This window comes from Balaenoptera acutorostrata, chromosome 7, assembly GCF_949987535.1.
Source record: "Balaenoptera acutorostrata chromosome 7, mBalAcu1.1, whole genome shotgun sequence".
In the NCBI taxonomy this organism is placed as follows: Eukaryota; Metazoa; Chordata; class Mammalia; order Artiodactyla; family Balaenopteridae; genus Balaenoptera; species Balaenoptera acutorostrata.
In genome coordinates this window covers 98,077,462-98,101,292 of record NC_080070.1, presented here as the reverse complement: position 1 = coordinate 98,101,292, position 23,831 = coordinate 98,077,462, and the positions used below count along the sequence as shown (strand labels likewise).

The window sequence follows — 23,831 nt, the reverse complement described above, 5'->3', positions numbered from 1 at the left end:
AAGTACAAGTAGTACCAACATAGTTATTAGCACCACAAATTTGATAGACCTCCTCCTAAAAGAGAGCTATAAATTGCATAATATAATTCTGAAAACAAATAAGGCCTGTCACCATATACCATAGCTGTATCTTATTATAACAAAAGAAAAATATATTATGGGTTAAAAATTGGAGGACATGACCTCTAGGGACTTTTGACTGAGTTACTGTGACTTTAGCAATTTTTGAATAGATAAATATATTTTTATGTTTATATTTAAATGTATATATTTATGTTTATATATTTATATTTTAACTATATATTTACATATTATATTTAAATATATATTTGTATAAATATATATTTCTGTAGAATATTTGAAGTAAGTACTGTGCGTCTGTAAGTAAACCACCATGAATTATTTCATAGCTCTAAATGTGTTCAAAGTAGACTTGCCGTTATTGACATGTCACACCCTGGGGCATTTAGAGCAGATACATTCATGGGTAAAAGCAATGGTACTTATGTTCTTGGTGGTCACCTGGGCTTCTGTTCTTTCTTCCCTCAAAGATAAGGTGCTAATAAGCAGACCCTTAAAATCACTAACCATGCACCTACTGTAGGGTTGGGCATTTTTATATTAAAATGTGATCTGAGGGATTTAAAGGTTTGTAAAGAAAGTGATGTACATGATGATTATCTGTCAACACGTGTGTGTGTGTGTGTGTGTGTCCTGTGTATCCTTCCAGGGCTTCCACATTGATATTGATGAGGTTAGCATCCAGCGCTCTTACGTTTGGTGGGGAAAAGGAGCGATACAAGGGATCTGGGGGCTGATGGAGGAAATGTGATAGAGTTGAAAGGGAACTGCAGTGAGCTGACTAGAAGCCCAAGGACTCAGAACAGTGTAGGAGAAGCGATCAAGATAAATGTACTGAAAAGTTGGAGTCGAGAGCACGGTCTCAAGGAGGCATGAATTTAAAGATCAGGCCTGGAAAGCAGGCTCTCCCTCTGAAAAGACATCACAAGCTACCATCCCATCTTTGAACCAGATCAATGACAATTTAATGCTAACAGTTAAAAGTGAGGACTCTGCACTCAGACTGCCTGGGCTTGAATCCTGGCCTAGCACCAGTTACATGACATTAGGCAAATCAAACAATAGATCTATGTCCCAGGAAAATGAGAATAATAGTATCTACCTAGTAGGGTTGTTTTCAAGATTAATTGAGTTAATTTATGTAGAGCCCTTACAACAATGCCTAGCAGGGGGTCAATTTCAATTCATAATAGGTGTTATAATAGTAATAACCATATATGCATGGTTATATATATATATATACATGACATATATATATATATATGCCTTATATATACCTCTACCAGTCACATTATTATTATTATTACTACTTTTATTTTTCCCAAGCAGAAGACTTCAGATAATGACATTGAGCACATAGTATGCTTCTCAATCCAGTTTCGAACTGCTGAGCCCTTTCTTCAAACAACATTAAATACTTAGAACAAGTATTAGAACCAGGTGCTCTGGTTGAATTAATGGTGCCTGAAGCATTCCCTGCTGCCCATCCCTCTGACTCCCATGGAGACCCCTGGGCACCACTATGGAGCGCATTTTGAAAACTGCTGATGTGGTGGGAAGAATCCAAGGCTTGGAATCAAGACCTGGAATCAGGTTCCATCTGCCATTAACAGGCCGTGTGACCTTCAGCAGGGGTTCCCTGGGCCTCCGTTTCCTGATCCATACACTGTAAAGAGTTAGACTAGTTCAACGCTTTTCAAACTCTTCCACTTCAAACTCCCAAGTGTTCCAGAGAAGTGCACCAGGACCTTTTGGGGAGTGGGTGGTGGGGAGCATGCTGGGTGAGGAGAGGGAATCCAGCAAACAGGACTCCCCTGTTCTTATATAGGAGTTCTGTAATATTTGTTTGAAGAATGAGTACCACTGCTAAAGAAATTTTGACTAGATGATAAAAGTTTCTTCAGTTTCAGTTTTTCTCTGGTTCTCAGAAATTCACTCATTGAACCACAGTAGAAGAAGTAAGAGCATGAATGAAATTCTAAATCTGAAGAAACTGAGTAATAGGGAAAGCAGTATGGACTATTCACAAGGTCCTGTGCAGTGACCGATACATATCAGTATCTCTGATATCCAGGGAAAAAGCAAAACCTCTGTGACATGAATTTTATTTGGATACTTTGGCTTTTTTGTGTTCATGGGAGCATACATTGGCACAATGATAATAAGTTTGTGGACCAACGAGAAATATTACTGTAGGAATAGTATATACTTAAAATCTGAAGACAACTAAAATGAACAATTGTTTAAACATTGTATGTTGTAGGACTTTTCTTGGTGGTTAGTGATTTCAGAAAATATATCCCTTCCAAAGTAAATGTCAAATTAAAATTATACATTTATGATTGCCATGTTGCTATCAGAAGTATATGTGAGCTCAGAAGCTCTTGACTTGATTGAGATTTGAATAATGAAATGTATTTAGGTAAATCAAGTTTCCATGTTCTCTCTGGAAATAAAATTTGTAATTGATGAGTCTGTGGGTCATGTTTATGGCTTAGATTGGCCCTAAATTTAGTCCCTCTCATATTCACCTTGCTAAAAGCAATGGAAAACCTGTAAACATATGTGAATATATAGGGAGAGTGGTAGCATCTGTTTATCTGTAATTTCAAGAATGATTAATATGCAACAACAAAGGCTGATTACCCTTATAAACTTCACATATAGTGTGAGTTGAAGGCTGCCCAGTGATTTTTCTCTTCAATTATATCTCCCTCCCACCATTCAAAACTCTCACTACTGTGTCATTGTGTGTGTGTGTGTGTGTGTGTGTGTGTGTGTGTGTTAAAGTATAATGTTTTCAGTTTCACAGCTGAAATATGTTAGCTTGGAGGAATATCACCCATTAACACTTCATCATGGCTTAGTCTATCAGACTACTTCCAGAGACTCAGATCCTGGGGGACTGACACTTGTAACAATTCAGTGGGGGATAGAAATCAGAAAGGTCTGCGGCATGGAGGAGGAACGTGCATCCACCTGGAGGCCAGAGTGGGGATGTGGGCAACCATGAGGTCCTGTTGGGCTGGACAAAGGGCAAAATGTTGACTGAGGGGTGCACATATGGAGGGGAAATGCAGAGGCCAAAAGTTGCCTTTTGTGACCTAGCCCAGTGCCTTGTACATAATCCATCTTCAGTAAATGATGGCTGAATCAAATTATTTTTGTCCTAGGCTGGTTTTGGCTAGAACTAAACTTGAGATTTAATGTTAATATATTTTAGTTATTAAAAAGATTTTGTATGGCTTATTTTCTGAAATCAAATATTTTAAAGAGGCATGATTTCCTGTTTTAAATTCATTTAAATAATACCTTTTGTGCCGGAAAATAATCTTTTTTAAGGAAAAACACTTCAAATATAAAGCATAAATAATTCTTCCTTTAATAAGACAGTTCCTATTATAACCATTGAATAACACATCTGCTCCAAGGATGTTATTTTTTTCACCAGTCCATGTGCACAGCTCTGATTAGAGGAGGTAAAAGATGCACATCTCCTTCAAGTGGTGAATTAGACCCAGTGGGGAAAAGGTGTATTTTATTATGACAGACTTTGTAATTATGAAAGCTCCAAATAGGCCTCTTTAAAAAAAAAAAAAAAAACTTTAAAAATGTAATTCTCGGTCTCAAATCTGTTACGGTGTTATGGTGACTGTTGATTTAAGAAAAAAGTACATTAAGAGCATCTTCCTCCAGTGCTAATATCGTTATTGCACCACAACACATTTTATATCAAGGTCTCCTGAAGAATAAATTTTAATAAACATCCTTGCCATACTTTTTCTTCTACCCAAGATTTGCTCACATCTGCAGTTTTCAGAATAAGCCCACAAATGTTACAATATCTTTACAAAGTAAAACCAATCAGAAGATAATTCTCAACCCAGGTGACTTGGTTTAAGCCTTGACTCTTGTTCATTTTTATCTCTGTTCAGAGGCACTTTTTAAAAAAAAAATCATATCCACATAACATTTAAAAATGAGGTTTTAAAGAAGTTTTAAAAATACATTGTTATCACCAAACATATTACAAGATTTGTATTAACCTTTTTCTATTCATTTCCAGGGCTACAGCAACACACAAAGGCCAGATTATCTTCAAAGATGCTTTAGCCCAGCAATTGTGTGAACAAGGAGGTAAGAATCATCTTTGACTTCTTCGTATTGGTTGTGTCAAAATTATTCATGGTAGGTCCTATGTACTGAGTAAGCATTTCATGACTATTACTTGATCATGACGCTTTAAAAATGGAATTATTGACCCCTTAATATCTCTAATAATTATTTAGTTACTACTTATTGATAAAGATCTGTAGACTTCTGAAGATACTAAGTGTGAGTGAAATAAACCAAGAGAAAATTTATATTCTTTTCATAGTTTTTTTTTCTAATGAGTTATATTTAGTTGTCCTGGAAATATAAATCTTACTAATTTTAGAATTTTACAAAAACACATCTGCGTAATTTACCACTTAAATTTCTTGTTAACTTTGTCAAAAATATTTGTTTATAGCTTTTAATATTTGAGTGTGTTATAGATGACCGTGTATGTAGTATCTATATGCTTGTTTCAACTGTGTGCACTATTAATTTCAAATGCAACATCATTTTAGATACGTTAAGTGTGCATTAAGTAGTCACATTAAGCTTTGTGACTGCCTCATACACATCCAGACTCTCACCCATGCCAAAGTCTCATAGATGCACATATGTGAATGTATGCACATGCACACAGTGAAAAAATGTCATCCCATTTTCACCATTATCATAGGCATATTATCAATTTTTGTTTACAGAGTTCTATTTTGGGGGAAACTTGTTAACTTAAGAATTACATTATTGAATGTAAAGGAAATTTGTACTAATTATCTCTCTGCTAAGGAGACTCTAATGGGTTTAAGACAGAAATTAGGAAAATTATGTGGGTTTTTGAAAGGCTTAAGAAAGTACCATTTATTATTTATAGTCATATATATCACCAGTATGGCTTTATCTAAGTAATGAGACACTTCATGACCATTACTGGCAGACTTCTGATTGTTTACTTAATAACTCTTGAATCAGAAAACCCCATTCTAATTCTAGTTTCACATATATTATCAGTGTTCTTAGTTTATTTGAACAGCTTTTTATTCTGTGACTTTTGAGAATGCAAAAATGTGATAGCCTTTGTGTAGGCTCAAGAAATCTACCACAATGTAAATCTTTTTCCAGACTATAAAAACGTTCGCGTTACTGAAAATATAGAACACCATATAGCAGTGAACGTTAATATCCTGAAAACTGCATAGTGTCAGGAGAAGACACGTCTAATTTTACTGACATTTATCATTGCCTAAAAGCTGATTTCTTTTAAGCCTTGAATTTTTGAGTCTCTTCTGTTGTAAATGAATTGTTGGGATTGGGTTCATTTGAAATGAAAAGAAAAAACCAAGAAAAATCAGTAGGAAAAAATTCTCAACCCGTGAGGGAAAAAAATGCCTTACATAATAGTAATGTTACACACGACCATGATTTACATGATGGTAGACTGGGATGTTATTAAAAATTCTATTCAGCCCAGGACCAGAGGAAAACATTGAGCTTTTTCAACAGCACCTAATCAATTGAAATCATATCAATCCATCCAAGATAGGGTGGAAAGGATACTAACAAGAGTGATTGCTTCCTGCTGTCAGGAATAATAAGGGAAATAATTGGTGCTATAAAACATATATTTATTTTGGCCCTCTCCACTTTTAATTAAAACATTAATTATCTCCTCAAATAAAATAACATAAATTTAACATGTAATAATATCCTATGCATTGGATGAGGAATATCTAATATAAGTATTAAAGAGAGTAAAATGACAGTCTCTATATACCTACCACCGGACAATGCCTTTCAGTCACAACATACTTAGTAGGTTTGTTGATTTTAATTAAATTAAGGAATTTAAACAAAACAAATTTTGCTTGTGGAGCTTGAGGATAGCTATTATTACAAGATGATTGCTGGCTAAGCATATTAACTATTTTTTTATTGAAGTATAGTTGATTTACTATGTTGTGTTAATTTCTGCTGTACAGCAAAGTGATTCAGTTATACATATATATATATATATATACATTCTTTTTAATATTCTTTTCCATTATGGTTTATCCCAGGATATTGAATACAGTTCCCTGTGCTATACAATAGGACTTTGTTGTTTATCCATCCTATATATAATAGTTTGCATCTAAGCATATTAAAAAAGTAAAAGAATCAGAAAACATACTAACAATGTCTTAGATGGCATGTAATCTTGATCCCCTTCCTTAAAAGACATTCAGTGAAGGATTTTATTCTGCAAACATGTATCTGGCACCTGCAAGCCCCTGTCCTAGTGCACAGTGCTAAATATGGATATAAAAGTAAAAACAGCCGTTTCCTGTTCTTGAAGGCTGGGCTGTAAATGGCAGGTCAGTGGATCACAGAGGTAGCTAGATTCGCCTGGGGTGGTTAGGAAAGACATCCTGAGGATCAAGTCCTGAAGGGTCAGCCACAGTTTAAGAAAAAATGGGAGAGAAGATTCCATCTCTCTCATCCTTCCCATTGCTACTGACCCACCTTAGATGAGGACCCATCCCCTCCTTGGGGAATTGCTTACTAGCCTCTTCCCTAGTTTCCCTGCTCCCACTTTCTCTGTGCTCTATACAGAGCTGCTAAAATGGAAATAGGATTCTATCCTTTCCCTGCTTCGAACCCTTCAATATCTCAATTGGAGGCAATAGTTTATCTTCAGAGTAGAATCCCTACTGCTAAACGAGGAAAATCCTTTACAATCTGGCCTCAGTTTTCCTCCCCTGCCTCATTTCTTGTCATCCTTTCTTTTCTCCTTAAAATTCCTGGCATGCATGTCACTTGATCACCAGTGTTATTGGCACTCTATACCCTCCCTGTCTTCTTTGCCTGGACGACCCTTTTTCATCTTCTTGTCTTCCTCGTCTAGCTCAGGCTTTCAGACCCTGCTTTGGTTTTACCTCCTCCTGAAATAGAAAGTCTCTGATCCCCCTTACAGTCCTCCTCAATCTGGTCTTGGCGACTCTCGTGCATGGTGACATAACCTGAAGGCACAGTAAGAATGCAAATGGAAACACCATCAGCACTACTGTGTGCCAGACTGCACCCTAAGCACTCCACAAACATGGACTCGTTTAATCTTTACTGCAGCCCCCTGAAGAATGAACTGTTATTAGCTGCACTTGACAGATGAGGAAACAAAGGCACGGTGAGACTAACTTAAGGTCACACAGCTAGAAATTGACCAAGCTGGGTTTGGATCCCAGACAGTTTGGCCAGTAGCCCATGGTATTAGCATGCATATTACATTGCCTTTCAAAGAAATCTCTTCCTTAAGCATGCATTCGTTCATCTGATAACTATTTATTGTGTGTTGTAATAACATTAACGCACATGCCTTGTCTGCTGTTCACTATAAGCTCCTTGAGGGTAGGGACTGTGCTCTTTCTTACTGAATCTCTAAAGCCTTCCACGATGTCCAGTGCATAGTGTGCACCCAATTAATGTTATTGAATGAATGAATAGTTGGAGTACAGTGGTTGGATTTCAACGTGTTGGCCTGAGGAAGCTGCTTTCCATCCCACAGGGCTGTCCAGCAGCCTGCTGAGTAGAGAGGCAGGTTGGAGAGACATCAGGATATAGATGCTGAGGGGGCAACGTACTCATCCAGGGAGTTCCCCGGAGAAGGGAGGAAGGGGCCCAGTGTGGAATGCTAGCCATTGCAGGGACGGAAGAGGGAACTCTGGGAGAAGGGGAAAGCTTCAGAAATGGGGGTACTAGGGAAGACATTTCAACATGGGAGAGACGTTCAAAAGGGACAGAGGCTTCCAAAAGAATGGTGAGGAGAACAAGAAAAATGCTTTAGGATTTTTCAATTAACAGGTCATTGGCAATTTATAAGTGAGGATGGTTTCGGGAGAGGCCAGACTACATGAGCATCTAAGCATATTAAAGCCTTACAGGTTGGAAAGCTCTTGCCCTGGGTTTGGAGTCAGACAGTCAAGGGAAGACAAATTGTTGTGAGTTGAGAAGTATTTAAAGTTGAGGCTTTGAAAAAAATCTAAGATTAAAGGGAAGGAGAGAAAGGGCAGCCCGAGTGGAAAGCAGGTTCAAGGGAAAGATGGGTTCATTCTCTCTCTCTCTCTCTCTCTCACACAAAGTATTTATAGACTTTCACTGCCTTGTAGACAAAGACCATCCGGAGCACACCTAGAGGTGAACAGCTGGGGTTTAGTGCTCATTCCAGAATAGGAAAAGGCACATCATTGGGAACCATGGGGTGGGTCAGTAAGTGGAAATTATAAAAGGAATCATTATGATATTTGGGCCTATATTTTGTGATTTTGGCTCAGGTTTAAGGAGGTGGGGCTTTGCTCTGGATTGGATGCTATTAGCAAGTGTGGGTATTCTATGGTTGGGGATCTCAATAAATCTTATCCGTAGGGAGGGCAGAGCAGAGCCAGGCGAAGGCTGTCATTGATAAAGAAGCAGCAGTCACTTCTATCAGCCAGGAGAGAGGGGTGCATGGTATATTGTGAGTTGGACAGTGTTCTGGTTGTGCTTGCGTTCAGATGCGATTATAAAAAGTGGTCCTTTGTCTGTCTTGACCCATCATGATCACAGAGTGGCTTTGTCTGAAGCTGATGTTCTGTGAAATTGTTTCTGTTCACCGGAAGAGCACCAAGGCTCAGCTGTGAGTACCAGGCCAGCTCCTGGATGTCAGGAGCTGCTTTTCCTTTCTTGAGGCCTGAGGGGAGATTGATGCTAATAGGCAGTCATTTCCTTTTGGATTTAGGCTTTATGAGGACTTTTGAATCATAGGGAAGTAGGTCTGGATCCAGGCTTTGTGTGACCATACTCTCCAGAATCCCTAGCACAAAGTACAAGCTCAGTAAATGATAAAGGGAAGGCATCTTGCTGGAGCAAAATTTTATTCAAGGTCAGCCAGGAGGAAATAAAAAGACTAAGTAGATCAGTGTGGTGAGATTATGGATATTTAATCTTTTTCTTTGAACTTATCTGTATTTCCTAATTTTTTTTTACAATAAGCTTATATTATTTGGGTTATAATATATGTTTCCCCAAAACACAACCAATATAAGGTTATACTTATGAAGAAGGAGGGGCAACTCTGCTGAAGCAGGTGGAATAAATCACTTCTAAGAACTGAAGGAAAATTCTGAATTACAGCTCCCATGTCTTCTCCTGTGTGAGGTCTTGCCTGTCTCCCTTAACGTGATTGGTCTATGTTGTCATAGTTATTTGTTTAAATATTCATGTCCACCCCATCACCCCGACTTGAAGCTTCTTGAGCCCAGCAACCATGACTTAATTTTTTGTTTTTCTTAACATCTAACAATGCTTGGCATAAAACAGACGCTCTCTAAATGTTTGCTGAACATCACCTTAAACATTATACATTTGAAACATCTGTCTTTCCTGAAAAAATCTTCTTTAACCCTGAACTTTTGCTGCGGAACACCATGAGGCAGTGTGGCTGTCACCAAAGCAGTGTTCTCTACACTGACCTCAGGTTGAAAAATGTATGAATCATTGCGTTAAGAAATCTGAAAACTATTCTATTCACAGATTTCCATCTAAACACTAATGAGTCCCGTGAATGCTCTTGGGACATAAATTAGGTTTGGGGATTTTATGTCTTCACCTTGAATCCTGAGGTCCTAAGTAATTATAAACACATATCCAGCTGAATTCTGCTGACAGTTGTAGTACAGACGAGGAAGCAGAGTTTTCTCATCTCCAGTCTGGTGTGGGGTAGGCAGGTGCCAGGTTGTATACTCCCAATTGTTTTGAAAGTGGAAGATGCTTAGGTTCATTCACCAGCAGTAGAGAATAAAGAAATGAATTCATTTAACATTCAGTACTCAACAAAGGATTGTTGAATGCCTGCCATGAGCCAGGCTAAGCTAGATCTTGGGATATGGTAGTGAACAGAGCAAAACTTCCTGCTTTACTGGAGCCTACATTTTAGTGGAGAGGATAGACAATTAATATGAGATATAATAAATGAGTAAATGTGATACCATGTTAGAAGGTGGCAAGTGCTGTAGGGAAAAAAAAAGACCTCAAAATAGGGCAGGGTAAAATTACACAGTTGGGTAGAGGGGGGAAAGGCAGATTGCAATTTTAAATAATGTGGCAGGTAAGTCAGGCAGGCCTCAGTGAGAAGTAACATAGCAAAGACCAAGAAGGTATCTGTGGGATTGTCCAAAATGTCATTAGGTGATTTTAAAGACGGATGTGGTAGTGGTTTTTTTGTTTTTGCTTTTGTTTTTTTAACATCTTTATTGGAGTATAATTGCTTTACGATAGTGTGTTAGTTTCTGCTTTATAACAAAGTGAATCAGTTATACATCTACATATGTTCCCATATCTCTTCCCTCTTGTATCTCCCTCCCTCCCACCCTCCCTATCCCACCCCTCTAGGTGGTCACAAAGCACCGAGCTGATCTCCCTGTGCTATGTGGCTGCTTCCCACTAGCTATCTATTTTACATTTGGTAGCGTATATATGTCCATGCCACTCTCTCACTTTGTCCCAGCTTACCCTTCCCCCCTCCCCGTATCCTCAAGTCCATTCTCTAGTAGGTCTGAATCTTTATTCCCATCTTGCCCCTAGGTTCTTCATGACCAATTTTTTTTTTTTTTTGTGGTAGTGTTTTGTGAACTACTGTTAGAGGTGATCAAAGCAAAGGATTGAAGCAATTTCAGAATTGACTGAAAACCTGAAAGGAACTAGAAGAAGTCAGTCTTTTGCAGGAATTATTATTGTCAAACAGTCTAGAAAGAGCTGCAGACCTAATCCATATTCCTCAGAATCATGTAAACAGAGTTTCTGCTGAAAATGTTAATGAATGTGGTATGTATAGACTGAGGATGAGGAATAATATTTGAATGTACGCTCTTGATCCTAGATCTGTAGTTTCCTTATGTGTAGATTGGCAACGAAGCCAGGAAGGTTAACTTGACAAAACTGTACACCACTTACAAGTGGTAGGATTAGAATCCAAATCTCTGGCTGGACTCACAGCCCAAGGTGGGTTCCATTTTTCCAAATAGATTCTTAAACTTAAAAAATCCAACATTGAAAAGCCTTAGGAATTACAACTTCAATAAGCAAGATCACCACTGCTGCCTTAATTCCCTGAACACCCAGGAGAGAACACACACTTCTGAGCCCTTGTAAGACAAAGGTGGCAAGTGTCAAGCTGATGTGAGTGTATCGAGCGTGGCCACTGCTGGTGCCGCAGTGTGCACAGATCACGGTGGAGGCGCGGGCAGGAGTGGGCGTATACTCATTGGCCTGTGAGCTGCTTGGCATAACCTCTTCAAACACACACATCGATTATTTAGCAAGGCCAGATGGCAGGCTTAACGACCACCAGTTATCGTGCCCTGTAGTGCCTCCAAAGGGTGCATGCCATTTATAAACCATGCTGGAATTCTCTGTTGTTGGACTGATGGAAGTGGATATAACCAGAAGCAAATGTTCTATGTCGGGAGGAAAGGGGTCAGGCTTAGGTTGGAGCTGTAAACCTTGGCTGCCTTGTGCCAGGCTTAGCAGTTTTTCTGCTGTTCATCACCCTGAGAACAGTGAGAGGTAGAAAGTGTGACTGTGTTCTCCGAGGGCCATTGAATCATGGTGGTGGATAGTGTATTTATTTCATTCAGACCCAGACTCTTAGGAATTCTTTAATCCTTTGTGTTAAGGATTGGTGAAACTTTATTTAAACTGTGAGATGGAGGGGAAAAAAAAGTTCAGTAAGCAAGTCCATAAAGTGAATGAGGTGTTTAACCTACCTAAATTTTTCTTTAGCACATTAAGAATGCTTTTTTTTTTAACATCTTTATTGGAGTATAATTGCTTTACAATGGTGTGTTAGTTTCTGCTTTATAACAAAGTGAATCCGCTATACATATACATATATCCCCATATCTCCTCCCTCTTGCGTCTCCCTCCCACCCTCCCTATCCCACCCCCCCATCCCACCCCTCTAGGTGGTCACAAGGCACGGAGCTGATCTCCCTGTGCTATGCGGCTGCTTCCCACTAGCTATCTATTTTACATTTGGTAGTGCATATATGTCCATGCCACTCCCTCACTTTGTCCCAGCTTACCCTTCCCCCTCCCCGTGTCCTCAAGTCCATGCCCTATGTCTGCGTCTTTATTCCTGTCCTGACCCTAGGTTCTTCAGAACCTTTTTTTTTTTTTTTTAGATTCCATATATATGTGTTAGCATACGGTATTTGTTTTTCTCTTTCTGACTTCCTTCACTCTGTATGACAGACTCTAGGTCCATCCACCTCACTACAAATAACTCAATTTTGTTTCTTTTTATGGCTGAGTAATATTCCATTGTATATATGTGCCACATCTTCTTTATCCATTCATCTGTCAGTGGACACTTAGGTTGCTTCCGTGTCCTGGCTATTGTAAATAGAGCTGCAATGAACATTGTGGTACATGACTCTTTTTTGAATTATGCTTTTCTCAGGGTATATGCCCAGTAGTGGGATTGCTGGGCCGTATCGTAGTTCTATGTTTAGTTTTTTAAGGAACCTCCATACTGTTCTCCATAGTGGCTGTATCAATTTACATTCCCACCAACAGTGCAAGAGGGTTCCCTTTTCACCACACCCTCGCCAGCATTTACTGTTTGTAGATTTTTTGATGATGGCCATTCTGACTGGTGTGAGGTGATACCTCATTGTAGTTTTGATTTGCATTTCTCTAATGATTAGTGATGTTGAGCATCCTTTCATGTGTTTGTTGGCAATCTGTATATCTTCTTTGGAGAAATGTCTGTTTAGGTCTTCTGGCCATTTTTGGATTGGGTTGTTTGTTTTTTTGATACTGAGCTGCATGAGCTGCTTGTAAAGTTTGGAGATTAATCCTTTTTCAGTTTCTTCATTTGCAAATATTTTCTCCCATTCTGAGGGTTGTCTTTTCGTCTTGTTTATGGTTCCCTGTGCTGTGCAAAAGCTTTTAAGTTTCATTAGGTCCCATTTGTTTATTTTTGTTTTTATTTCCATTTCTCTAGGTGGTGGGTCAAAAAGGATCTTGCTGTGATTTATGTCATAGAGTGTTCTGCCTTTGTTTTCCGCTAAGGGTTTTATAGTATCTGGCCTTACCTTTAGGTCTTTAATCCATTTTGAGTTTATTTTTGTGCATGGTGTTAGGGAGTGTTCTAATTTCATTCTTTTACATGTAGCTGTCCAGTAAGAATGCCTTTTAATGTGACGTGATGGATATGTTAATTAGCTTGATAGTGGTAATTATTTCACAATGTATATATATATACACATCAAAGCATCCAGTTGAATACCTTAAATATATACAATTTTTATTTTTCAGTTGTATCTCAGTAAAGCTGGTGAAAAAAAAAAGAATACCTTTTATACCCAAATATTGTATAAATTGTAGGTCACATCTACCAGAATCTTCCTTTGGCTATCCTTGAATGCTCAGTAACTTGTATTACTAAATGTCCTTCCAATATCCTGAAATGTAAATTTTTTATTAATTCAGACTAAAGAAGTCAAAATTGACTAAGCGTCAGAATTGGATTTTACCATATCCACTTTAACTGATGAAGTGAAAAATAATGAATGATGTGTTTCACTTGAATGTTCCCAATGATAAAACTTTTGCTAGCTAAAGACGTGTTTTGGGACTTCCCTGGTGGCACAGTGGTTAAGAATCTGCCTGCCAATGCAGGGAACATGGGTTCGATCCCTGGTCCGAGAAGATTCCACATGCCGCGGAGCAGCTAAGCCCGTGTGCCACAACTACTGAACCTGCACCCTAGAGCCCATGAGCCACAACTGCTGAGCCCACGTGCCACAGCTACTGAAGCCTGCACGCCTAGGGTCCGTGCTCCACAACAAGAGAAGCCACCACAATGAGAAGCCCGTGCACCTCAACGAAGAGTAGCCCCAACTCACCACAACTGGAGAAAGCCCACGCACAGCAACGAAGACCCAACGCAGCCAAAAATAAATAAATAAATAAATTTATTAAAAAAAAAAAAAAAAGACATCTGTTTCCCTGTGGCTACTTTGTCGTTTACATTTCAGTGTAGCAGTTGCAACTGCTGTTCCTGACATCCTGCGTTTTGTAATTTACAAACAAAGAGAGCTGAATTAGGATGCTCTGGTAAAATCATCCAGGAACCCCCAGTCTTGCTTCAAGGTCTCACAAACTACCCAACAGGGGAAGGAACTGAAGCCCTCCTGGGGCAGTGGCCGGCAAAAAGTGCCCCTAAGTGATCTTGACAACAGACAAGATTAAGGGGAATGATGAAGAGCTGACTCGTAGGGCCACAGTGAAATTCCTTGCTAATGGCTCTAGGTTGGTCTGACTACTTTTTTAATTTCCTAAAGAATAGTGTTTTGGACTGGTGCTGTTTATTCTAAGATGATTGAACACAGATTTAAACAGGCTTCTTTTCAGTTCTCAGGGCTATATACATTCCCCCTTGACAGCTTTATCTAGTCCAGAGTCAAAACACCAAGATTTATGCCTGAGAAGAATTTGGCATTGACTTCTTTTGGATGCCCATAGAAGTACACTTTCTACTCAAGCTGGTGTGTAATCTGCTGGATTCCCCCACATTTTGGAGGACAAAGCCTAGGTTTGCATCTGTATAATTACTTGGGGGAGAGCAAAGCTGTTGTAAACACACGTAAATTACTTTACTTTGGCACTTGTGAAATATTATTTCATGCAACCAATTAATCCAACCGTATTTTTACATTTGAAGATTCAGTTGTTTAATGTAATAATTAATACAGATTTTCATAATCATGTTTGTAAGAGTTGGAATTCATTAATATTAATTAACACATATTATGCTGTGTCCCCTATGGGTATATGTGGAACATTATACCACATGCATGGGAATTGTGTAGCAATATAAGGCAGTTTCCCATCCTGTTCATAAATAGTTTATAATATAGATATATTGGTCCAAACCTAGAAGAGAAAGTCCAAAATACATCTACAGGAAAAACATAAACTCAGTGGAATGGCATTCCCCCTATCTCCTCTGAGGCCTTGGTCAACAGTTTCGCCCTCTCTTTCCCATATCGTCAGCTTCTTCCTCTTCACCATCCCCTCCTCCTCAGGGTTTAAACATGCCAAAGCCACTGCAGCTTTGAGCAAGAACGCTGTCTTTGACTGTGAGTACTCCTCTGGCCATTATTCTCCCTCACACTCCAGCTTCTTGAAAGAGTCGTGTGTGTTCTCAGGCTTCACTCCTAACCCTGCCATCTGACCTCTACTGCCAGTAATCTATGGAAACAGTCATCCTCCGGGTCATCAGTAACCCAGTAGGTGCCAACCAATCCAAAGGACTCTGGTCCTCACCCTACCTGACTTCCCTACTCCTTCTCAGTTTCCTTAATGAGTTCCTGAACTTCCTATGGATACATTCTGGGATTGGCAGTGATTCTGTCCTGCAGCTTCTTTTAGACTTTTTATATTGTCCCTGGTGATCTCACTCACACCTGTGATTTTCATCTCCTGAACTCTGTCCATTTGCTTCATGCTTACTGAGTCAGTAATGCAAAGTGGTTGAGAGAATAGAGTTTGGAGCTATATGCCCCTGGGTTCCAATTTCTTTTATTTTTTTAATTAATTTATTTATTTTTGGCTGCATTGGGCCTGAGTTGCTGCACGCGGGCTTTCTTTAGTTGAGGTGCGCAGGCTTCTCATTGCAGTGTCTTGTCTTTGTTGCGGAGCATGGGCTCCAGGCACATGGGCTTCAGTAGTTGTGGCTCGCAGGCTCTAGAGCACAGGCTCAGTAGTTGTGGTGCACAGGCCCAGTTGCTCCACGGCATGTGAGATCTTCCTGGACCAGGGCTCGATTCCATGTCCCCTGCCTTAGCAGGCGGATTCTTAACCACTGCGCCACCAGGGAAGTCCCCAATTTCTAATTTGATACTTTCTAGCTATGTAATCTTTCAAAGTCTCAATTCCCTAACTGTAAAATAGGGAAAATAATAGTACCTACTTTTCTGGTCATCCCATACCATTCCCAAGAGCCTGGCACAATATTCTATGCCCAGAAGAAACCTAGTGAACTTGTGAGAATTAAGTGCAATAATGATGTGCATAGCACTGTGGCTAGCACATAAATACTCTATAAATGTTAGCTATCATTATTATTACTGGGCACGGACATTTGGATTCTTTAGGTACCTTGAACTCAATATATTCTAAAATGAACTTGACATTTCCCCCAAACTGGTCCCCTTCATTGCAATTCTAGTCAGTGACATATTCGAGCCAGTCAATAAACAGAGATCTAGGTAATATTTCTTTCCTCATTCCTTTCTTTCTTCCATGTCTACTCAGTGTCTCTAAGACCAATTTATTTTATCTTCTCAGTATCTCTTAAACAAATTCTTTTATTTCTGCATCTACAGCCATATCTTTGGTTCAAGCCTTCCACACATCTATCAAAATGTTCTTCAACACAAACCTCATTTTTTTCCTCCCAGCCTCAAACCCTATAACTGCCTCCATTTGCCCAGTTTAGCCTGCTTTCAAGGCCCTCCATGATCTGACCCTGCCTCTCTCTCCAACCTCATTGCATGTAGGCTCTCTCCATACTCCCCACCCTCACCTAATACCAAACTCTCTACTTCAGCCGTAAAAAGCACTGACTTCATCAAACATGCTGTCCTGTCCCCTATCTCTGTAGCTTATATATATGCCAGTTTCTTTCCCTGGAATACACTCCACATTACCTCCTTCTCCATATTACTGATGAAGTTGCACTCATCCTTAAAGATCCAGTTCAAATCTCTGCTCCTCCATCATTTGTATTTTTAACCCTAATCCACCTTATACTTACAAATTGAAGTTAGTTTATCTTATTGCATTGTCATGTGTTAACTTCTACATGTATTTCCTCCTGCCCTTTGAAACCCTTGATCAAGCAGATACTGGATCATTTTTACATTCCCAGAATCTGACAGTGTCTGGCACTTAGTAGGTACTCAACCTAGTAGTTGAAGGAATGGATGAACCATATAGAGCAGGTATACCTATCACAAATTGTCTAATTACTATTGGGTTGGCCAAAAGGTTCGTTCTTTTTTTTCTGTAAGATGGCTCTGGTAGCACTTAGTTGTCTTTAACTTCATTCGAAGCAATTTTGTTAGATTGTGTGTGACAGCTGTCATATCAGCGTGCATTTTTAAAAAGACATCAAAATTGATGAATTTTTGTGTAGCCATTTTAATATTGAAGATGGAAGAAAACAACATTTTCAGCATATGATGCTTTATTATTTCAAGAAAGGTAAAAATGCAACTGAAACGCAAAAAAAGATTTGTGCAGTGTATGGAGAAGGCGCTGTGACTGATCGAACGTGTCAAAAGTGGTTTGTGAAGTTTCGTGCTGTAAATTTCTTGCTGGACAATGCTCCATGGTCGGGTAGACCAGTTGAAGTTGATAGTGATCAAACTGAGACATTAATTGAGAGCAATCAACCTTATACCACGTGGGAGACAGCCGACATACTCAAAATATTCCAAATCAAGCACTGAAAATCGGCACCAGCTTGGTTATGTTCATCACTTTGATGTTTGGGTTCCACATAATTTAAGCGAAAAACACCTTCTTGACCATATTTCTGCCTGCGATTCTCTACTTACACGTAACGAAAATGTTCCATTTTTAAAACAAATCACGATGGGCGATGAAAAGTGGATACTGTACAATAATGTGGAACGGGAGAGATTGTGAGGCAAGTGAAATGAACCGCCACCAACCACACCAAAGGCTGGTCGTCATCCAAAGAAGGTGATGTTGTGTGTATGGTGGGATTGGAAGGGAGTCCTCTATTATGAGCTCCTTCTGGAAAACAAGACGATTAATTCCAACAAGTACTGCTCCCAATTAGACCAAATGAAAGCAACACTCGACAAAAGCATCCAGAATTAGTCAACAGAAAATGCATAATCTTCCATCAGGATAACGCAAGACTGAATGTTTCTTTGATGACAAGGCAAAAACTGTTACAGCTTGGCTGGGAAGTTCTGACTCATCCCCTGTAGTCACTAGACATTGCACCTTCTGATTTCCATTTATTTCGGTCTTTACAAAATTCTCTTAATGGAAAAAAATTTCAATTCCTTGGAAGACTGTAAAAGGCACCTGGAACAGTTCTTTGCTCAAAAAGATAAAAAGTTTTGGGACGATGGAATTATGAAGTTGCCTGAAAAATGACAGAAGGTAGTGGAACAAAATGGTGAATACGTTGTTCAATAAAGTTCTTGGGGAAAATGAAAAATGTGTCTTTTATTTTTACTTAAAAACCGAAGGCACTTTTTGGCCAACCCAACATTGTTTCTTTAATTGCCAGCCAACCTTCACCTCCTTTATCTGCATAACTGTTTTTACAATCATACTTAAACATTATGCACTCCTTTTGCTTTGATGGACTCTATTAGGAAGAGCCCTATAAAATTCACAGTTGGATGGATGTTATTTTAAATGATGTTCATTGCACTGCTCAGTGTCCCCTTTGTAAGAAACCGCAGGAGAAGCTTCTCTTAAGTCTCTGCATCTGAAATAACCACGCTTCTCCTGAGCAATATGTGTGCTTTTCATGTTTTAAACTCTTCAGTTTCTGTAACTTTAGAGCTTCAGAACCAAACTTAAAATGTCAGAGCATGCACCTTGCATATTTATCTCCACTGGATATATTTTTCCGACCCTGATTTGTTATCCTCTTTTCCCACGTTATTGTCTTGCTCGATTGCCTTTCTTTGTTAGCTGCCTTACATCTATTTTAGAACAAGGCGAATTGTACAGTTTATCCTTAAGTACATAAAGGAAAGTGAAAAGGTAAAATGAAGATGATAACATATGTACAAGTAACTAAGAGGGGAGGGAACAGAGGAGAACATTAGAATTTTCTAGCAGCAATGGTTTTAGCAATAATATCTTACTGATGTTATCAGTAACCAATCAGCTAACATTTTTGGAGCAGCTGTGTGCCAGACATTGTGCTAGGCATGGGGGTGCAGAGATATACAAATTGAAGTCTCTATTCACAGGAACTCACAGTCTTATCAGCTCTAAATTACACTCTGGCCTTTAGGATTATGACTGAGATAGAGAGGATACCCTTCCCCAATAGGGACCCATTCCCCAGCCCACAAGAAATAACTCTTTTACTTAGAATATAGACTAAGCTTCTTTGGCATGTGCCTCAAACTGCAGGTGGCTTAAATGGCTAGAAGTGTGTTTATTTCTCAGTCATAAACCAGTCTGGAGGTAGATGGTCCAGGGCTGGTGGAGTGACTGTACTGTGTACAGCACAGAGCTTCCACATCTGGGGGCCATGTCCTCGTAGCAGGAAGGGTAGAGGGCCAGGAATCATGCCCGTTCCTTTAAAGGGCATGACCCAGCTCTGAAAGTGACCCAGGTCACTTCTGCTCACCTCCCTATGGGCAGAACTTGATTCCTTTGTCTCAGGAGCTGCAGGGGATACTGAGAAATATACCTCTAACTGGGGGCCACAGTCCAGTGAGAATAAAGAAGGGGAGAATAGATATATTGGTAGACCTCTAACAAATTTCTGCTAACATTAGCAACAAGGTTTCTTCTTGTTCCTGTTCTTCTTAGTAGTAGTATTAATATTGCTGTTGTTGTTACTATTTTTATTATTTGGTGATGATGATGATCCTAATGATTTTTCTTCCCACCTCTGAAAGCTATTTAAAGGCCATATATGCTCAGGCTACAGGTCAGTTTATAGCTGCACTTCCTCTCCTCTGCCCCATCTATGAACTGCATCTCTTCAAGTTCATCTTGAATATATCATCTCCATCTCTTCACAAACAATTCAGATGATGTATTGTTTTACATTCTGATTTTTCACTTAAGATTTTATTCATAACATAGGCAAAGTTTTGAAAAAATATATGAATATCTCCCCTAGAAAAGGTGAAGGCACGAGCATGGCAAGACAATGAGTCACAAGTTTTAGTGTTTAAGATCTCATTATTGACAGCTCCTAGTAGAATAAGTCTTAGCTGAAAGAGTTCTCTGTTCCCCCAGTTGTAGGTTATAAAGATATATTTTAGTTTTGTACCTATTCCATATATTTTAGAATATTAGTGATGATAAGTTGCTATGAGACACAATTCAAATTGAGATGGGATATAGGAGAGGAAGGGAAGAGAAAAATGCTTTCTAATATTGCTGGTTCTGTGTATAATTTAGCTGTCTTTAAATATTAAGTAATCTTTTATACTGATCATAAGTATATTCCTGAACACAGGGAAAACTATTCTCACTCTAAATTTATAACATTTTTGGAAGCTTAATTATCATACTTGAAGGTCAAATGGTGCTTTATTGCAATAAAATACAAAGAGTAATAAAGAAATTATTCCTGGGGAGATGAAAGTCTAGGTTCATAGCTCATTAAATGGTAACTTCACAGACTGTGTCTAATTTGTCATATTTAGCTTTGGAAGTTTCATACATTTGAATTTCAAATTAGGTGAAGAGATACCTGAGGCAAAACTACCTAGGGCCTTTGAATTCTAAAATGATTCAGGAGCTATAGTTCCCATAACATAATACCTATATTTGTAAGAAATGCCTATCATCAGCCATTTAGTGCTTGCCTGACTCAAAGGCTTTTAAAAAAAATAATCAATAATATTCACACAAAGCTCATTAACCACTCCTTCAATTTGTTTCCAGACATTCCTTTCTTTTTCAGCCCAGCATATTGAAATCTCCATCCTTTGCAGTGAATAATTTATTGAACAAATTGGCCAAAATATATTTTGGAGTCACATGATTTCTCAAAAGTTTCCTCCAAAATAAGCCATTTGAAAGAAAAACACTTTTGTTAAAAGAACAGCCTTTGGAGGAGTTAAACACGACCCCATTCTTTTGCTTATTTTAGGTTGCTGTGACCTCATGAGATGCTGGTGACCTCAACCTTTGAAAGAGCATAAACACAGAAATGCTTTTTAAGAAATGAAGCTTTTCTTTACTTTCAGCATGTAATTTGTCTCTTGGACAAATTGAATTGATGATAGGAAGAATTTCTGCTTCAATTTAATATTGAGAAACCATGTAATGATCCATGTTTGTGATATTTTCTAAAAACACCCAAAGATTTAACCTGTTAGAATGCAATTAAGAAAAGCATGGCTGTGAGCTCTAAGATCCAAATGAAATCATTTGCTTCCTGTTGAAGTTTACAGAAATTTTCTGATCTTCCATTGAATTTGAATATCTGCAAAGTTCAGCAAGTGCTCTGTTGCTAGTGTCATAAGGACAAATTATTATAATCTGTGAGATTCTCCAAATAATTGGAGATAATAGAGAAAATATATTTAGTAAATGAAAGGCAGTATTGACGGAGTAACTCTATCTAGTGCCAAACAATAGATATTTAACATTAGTTGTGTTTAAAAGTTTGGAAAGGGGTTGATTACTGGTTGTTTTCATACTGTAGTGAAGGTCAGATTAATTTACAGTGAGTGGAAAATAATGAGCTTTTAAAAATATATCTCACCCTCCAAAAAAGTAAACATATTCCTTAGTAAGTTCAACTCTTGCCAACTCTAGAACCAGCACCAGCACACAGGTGTGTTAACATATATGGGCTGAGTGCTTTTTTTCATTTACTCAACAAAGTGTCAGTACATGCTTTTTTTATACTTGTATTTTAAACAGATAAATAATAGTCTTGTTTAAAGAGACCAGGAAGCATATTTTTCTTTGAAAACTTTGCTACCGAATTTACTTTTTTTCAGGTTAGACCTCCTCAATCTCTATGATGTGAATTGACTGTCTTGTTTGTAAGTGGGGTCTCTTTACAGTTGTTTCACATAATAATCATTCACATTCACTATTCCTGGCATAATTATCTTTATCAAATTTGCATTAGTATGAGTTCTTGTATTCATTCAAGGCAATTCCAGTCTTTTTCTTATAACTCATGGAGATTAATAAACCATTTCAAGAATAGCACAGCTAAGTAAAAGGGAAGCTCTCCAAGGAATATATCTTTTCAAAGAAATTTTAAAGTATCTTCTGAAAATAATGATTCAGGTTTCTTTTATTTTCAACTATATTAGCTTATCAATTAAAAAGATCCATTCTTGTCTTCTTTACATAGCCCATGAAACATTAGAGAAATTATATACCTAATATTCAGGTCATTTAATAATACCCTAGCATCTAGGAAAATGTTTCACTAAGCAAAGACCTAGAATATTCATTATTGATGTAAACCTTTGTATTTTACCAAAACAAATAACCTGGATGGGTCCTACTACAGAATTTGGAAGACAAATAACTTTTAAAAAATTAATTAATTAATTAATTTAATTTTTTGGGGGCTGCGTTGGGTCTTCGTCACTGTGTGTGGGCTTTCTCTAGTTGCAGCGAGTGGGGGCTACTCTTTGTTGCAGAGCACGGGCTCTAGGCACATGGGGTTCAATAGTTGCAGCACGTGGGCTCAGTAGTTGTGGCTCACAGGCTCTAGGGTGCGCGGGCTTCAGTAGTTGTGGCGCGCAGGCTCAGTAGTTGTGGCACATGGGCTTAGTTGCTCCGCGGCATGTGTGATCTTCCCAGACCAGGGATCGAACCCGTGTCCCCTGCATTGGCAGGCGGATTTAACCACTGCGCCACCAGGGAAGTCCCCAAATAACTTTTAAGTGGCACCATCACAAACACTGAAAGGAATCTGGAAAAATAAATTGTTAGTGCACAGTTATGAGTGATTTTGACTCTTAAGAACATTTATTACCTATCTAGTATGAAAGAACTGTATTATGCTTAAAACATTAAAAGTTTCCCCATTATTTTTCTTGTTTACCTGCTTTCAGGAGATATTTGACTAATGAAATTACATAGATCCTCATTTTTTTAATACTTTCCTGGGAAAATTGCTACCAATTTCTGTTGATAATTTTAAAGTTTTAAAGGTGTTTGGCTTTTTCAACTAAAACCAAGTCAGAGTATGCCATGCTTTCATTCTTAATGCTTTGCTGGAAACATGCTTTTAAAAAACATGGAGGCTTTAGTAAGATTGCCATCATGATTCTTACATTCTGTTGGCTTGCTTTTATTTTATTTTTTTAAGCAAAGTAGAATCTTCATTTTAACTTGCCTGTTTAGCATTTCATATTATATCTGTGGTTTTGACTAAGTTGATTCATTTTGATGACATTGGCATACTCCTTAGGTTATCAAGATACAACTTAAGTTCAATTTCCAATTTAGTCCGGTTACTTGAAGTTGTCAAGCTTTACAAAGGACATAGTCTTTAAATTTTTGTGGATTTCAATGACATTAACTTTGTGGGTAAAGATTACAAAGATGTGCTAATATTTTGAATGAGATCTAGAGTTCTTTGGAACATGAATCTATTTACTCTTTATGTTACGTCATCTGTTAACATAGATGTTGTCATCTTGCCTAGGATTCATAAAAATAAATAGATATTCAGAATTATGAGTTGGATTTATTTATCCATTGCCAATACTCATGGAGCTCCTTGGAGTGATCAATGAAATCCAACTGCAAGATATGGTATCCCATGATCATTGTACTTTAATTCTAAAACACCACTGAAAGTTTCGCCTCTAACCGTTGCATTGTTTATGAGAGCTTACAAGTTATTGGTAGAAACT

At 38.4% G+C, this 23,831-nt stretch overlaps 1 protein-coding gene across 3 annotated transcripts in view; it reads left to right on the top strand.

Moving 5' to 3' along the window:
• RELN (reelin) overlaps nucleotides 1-23,831 on the top strand; it is a 529,785-nt gene that overhangs the window by 220,357 nt on the left and 285,597 nt on the right. For all 3 annotated transcript variants that reach the window (XM_007177312.2, XM_057550217.1, XM_057550216.1), the window contains exon 4: nucleotides 4,148-4,218. In XM_007177312.2, coding sequence (XP_007177374.2) covers nucleotides 4,148-4,218 — 71 coding nt within the window. The remainder of the gene's footprint in view (nucleotides 1-4,147; nucleotides 4,219-23,831) is intronic.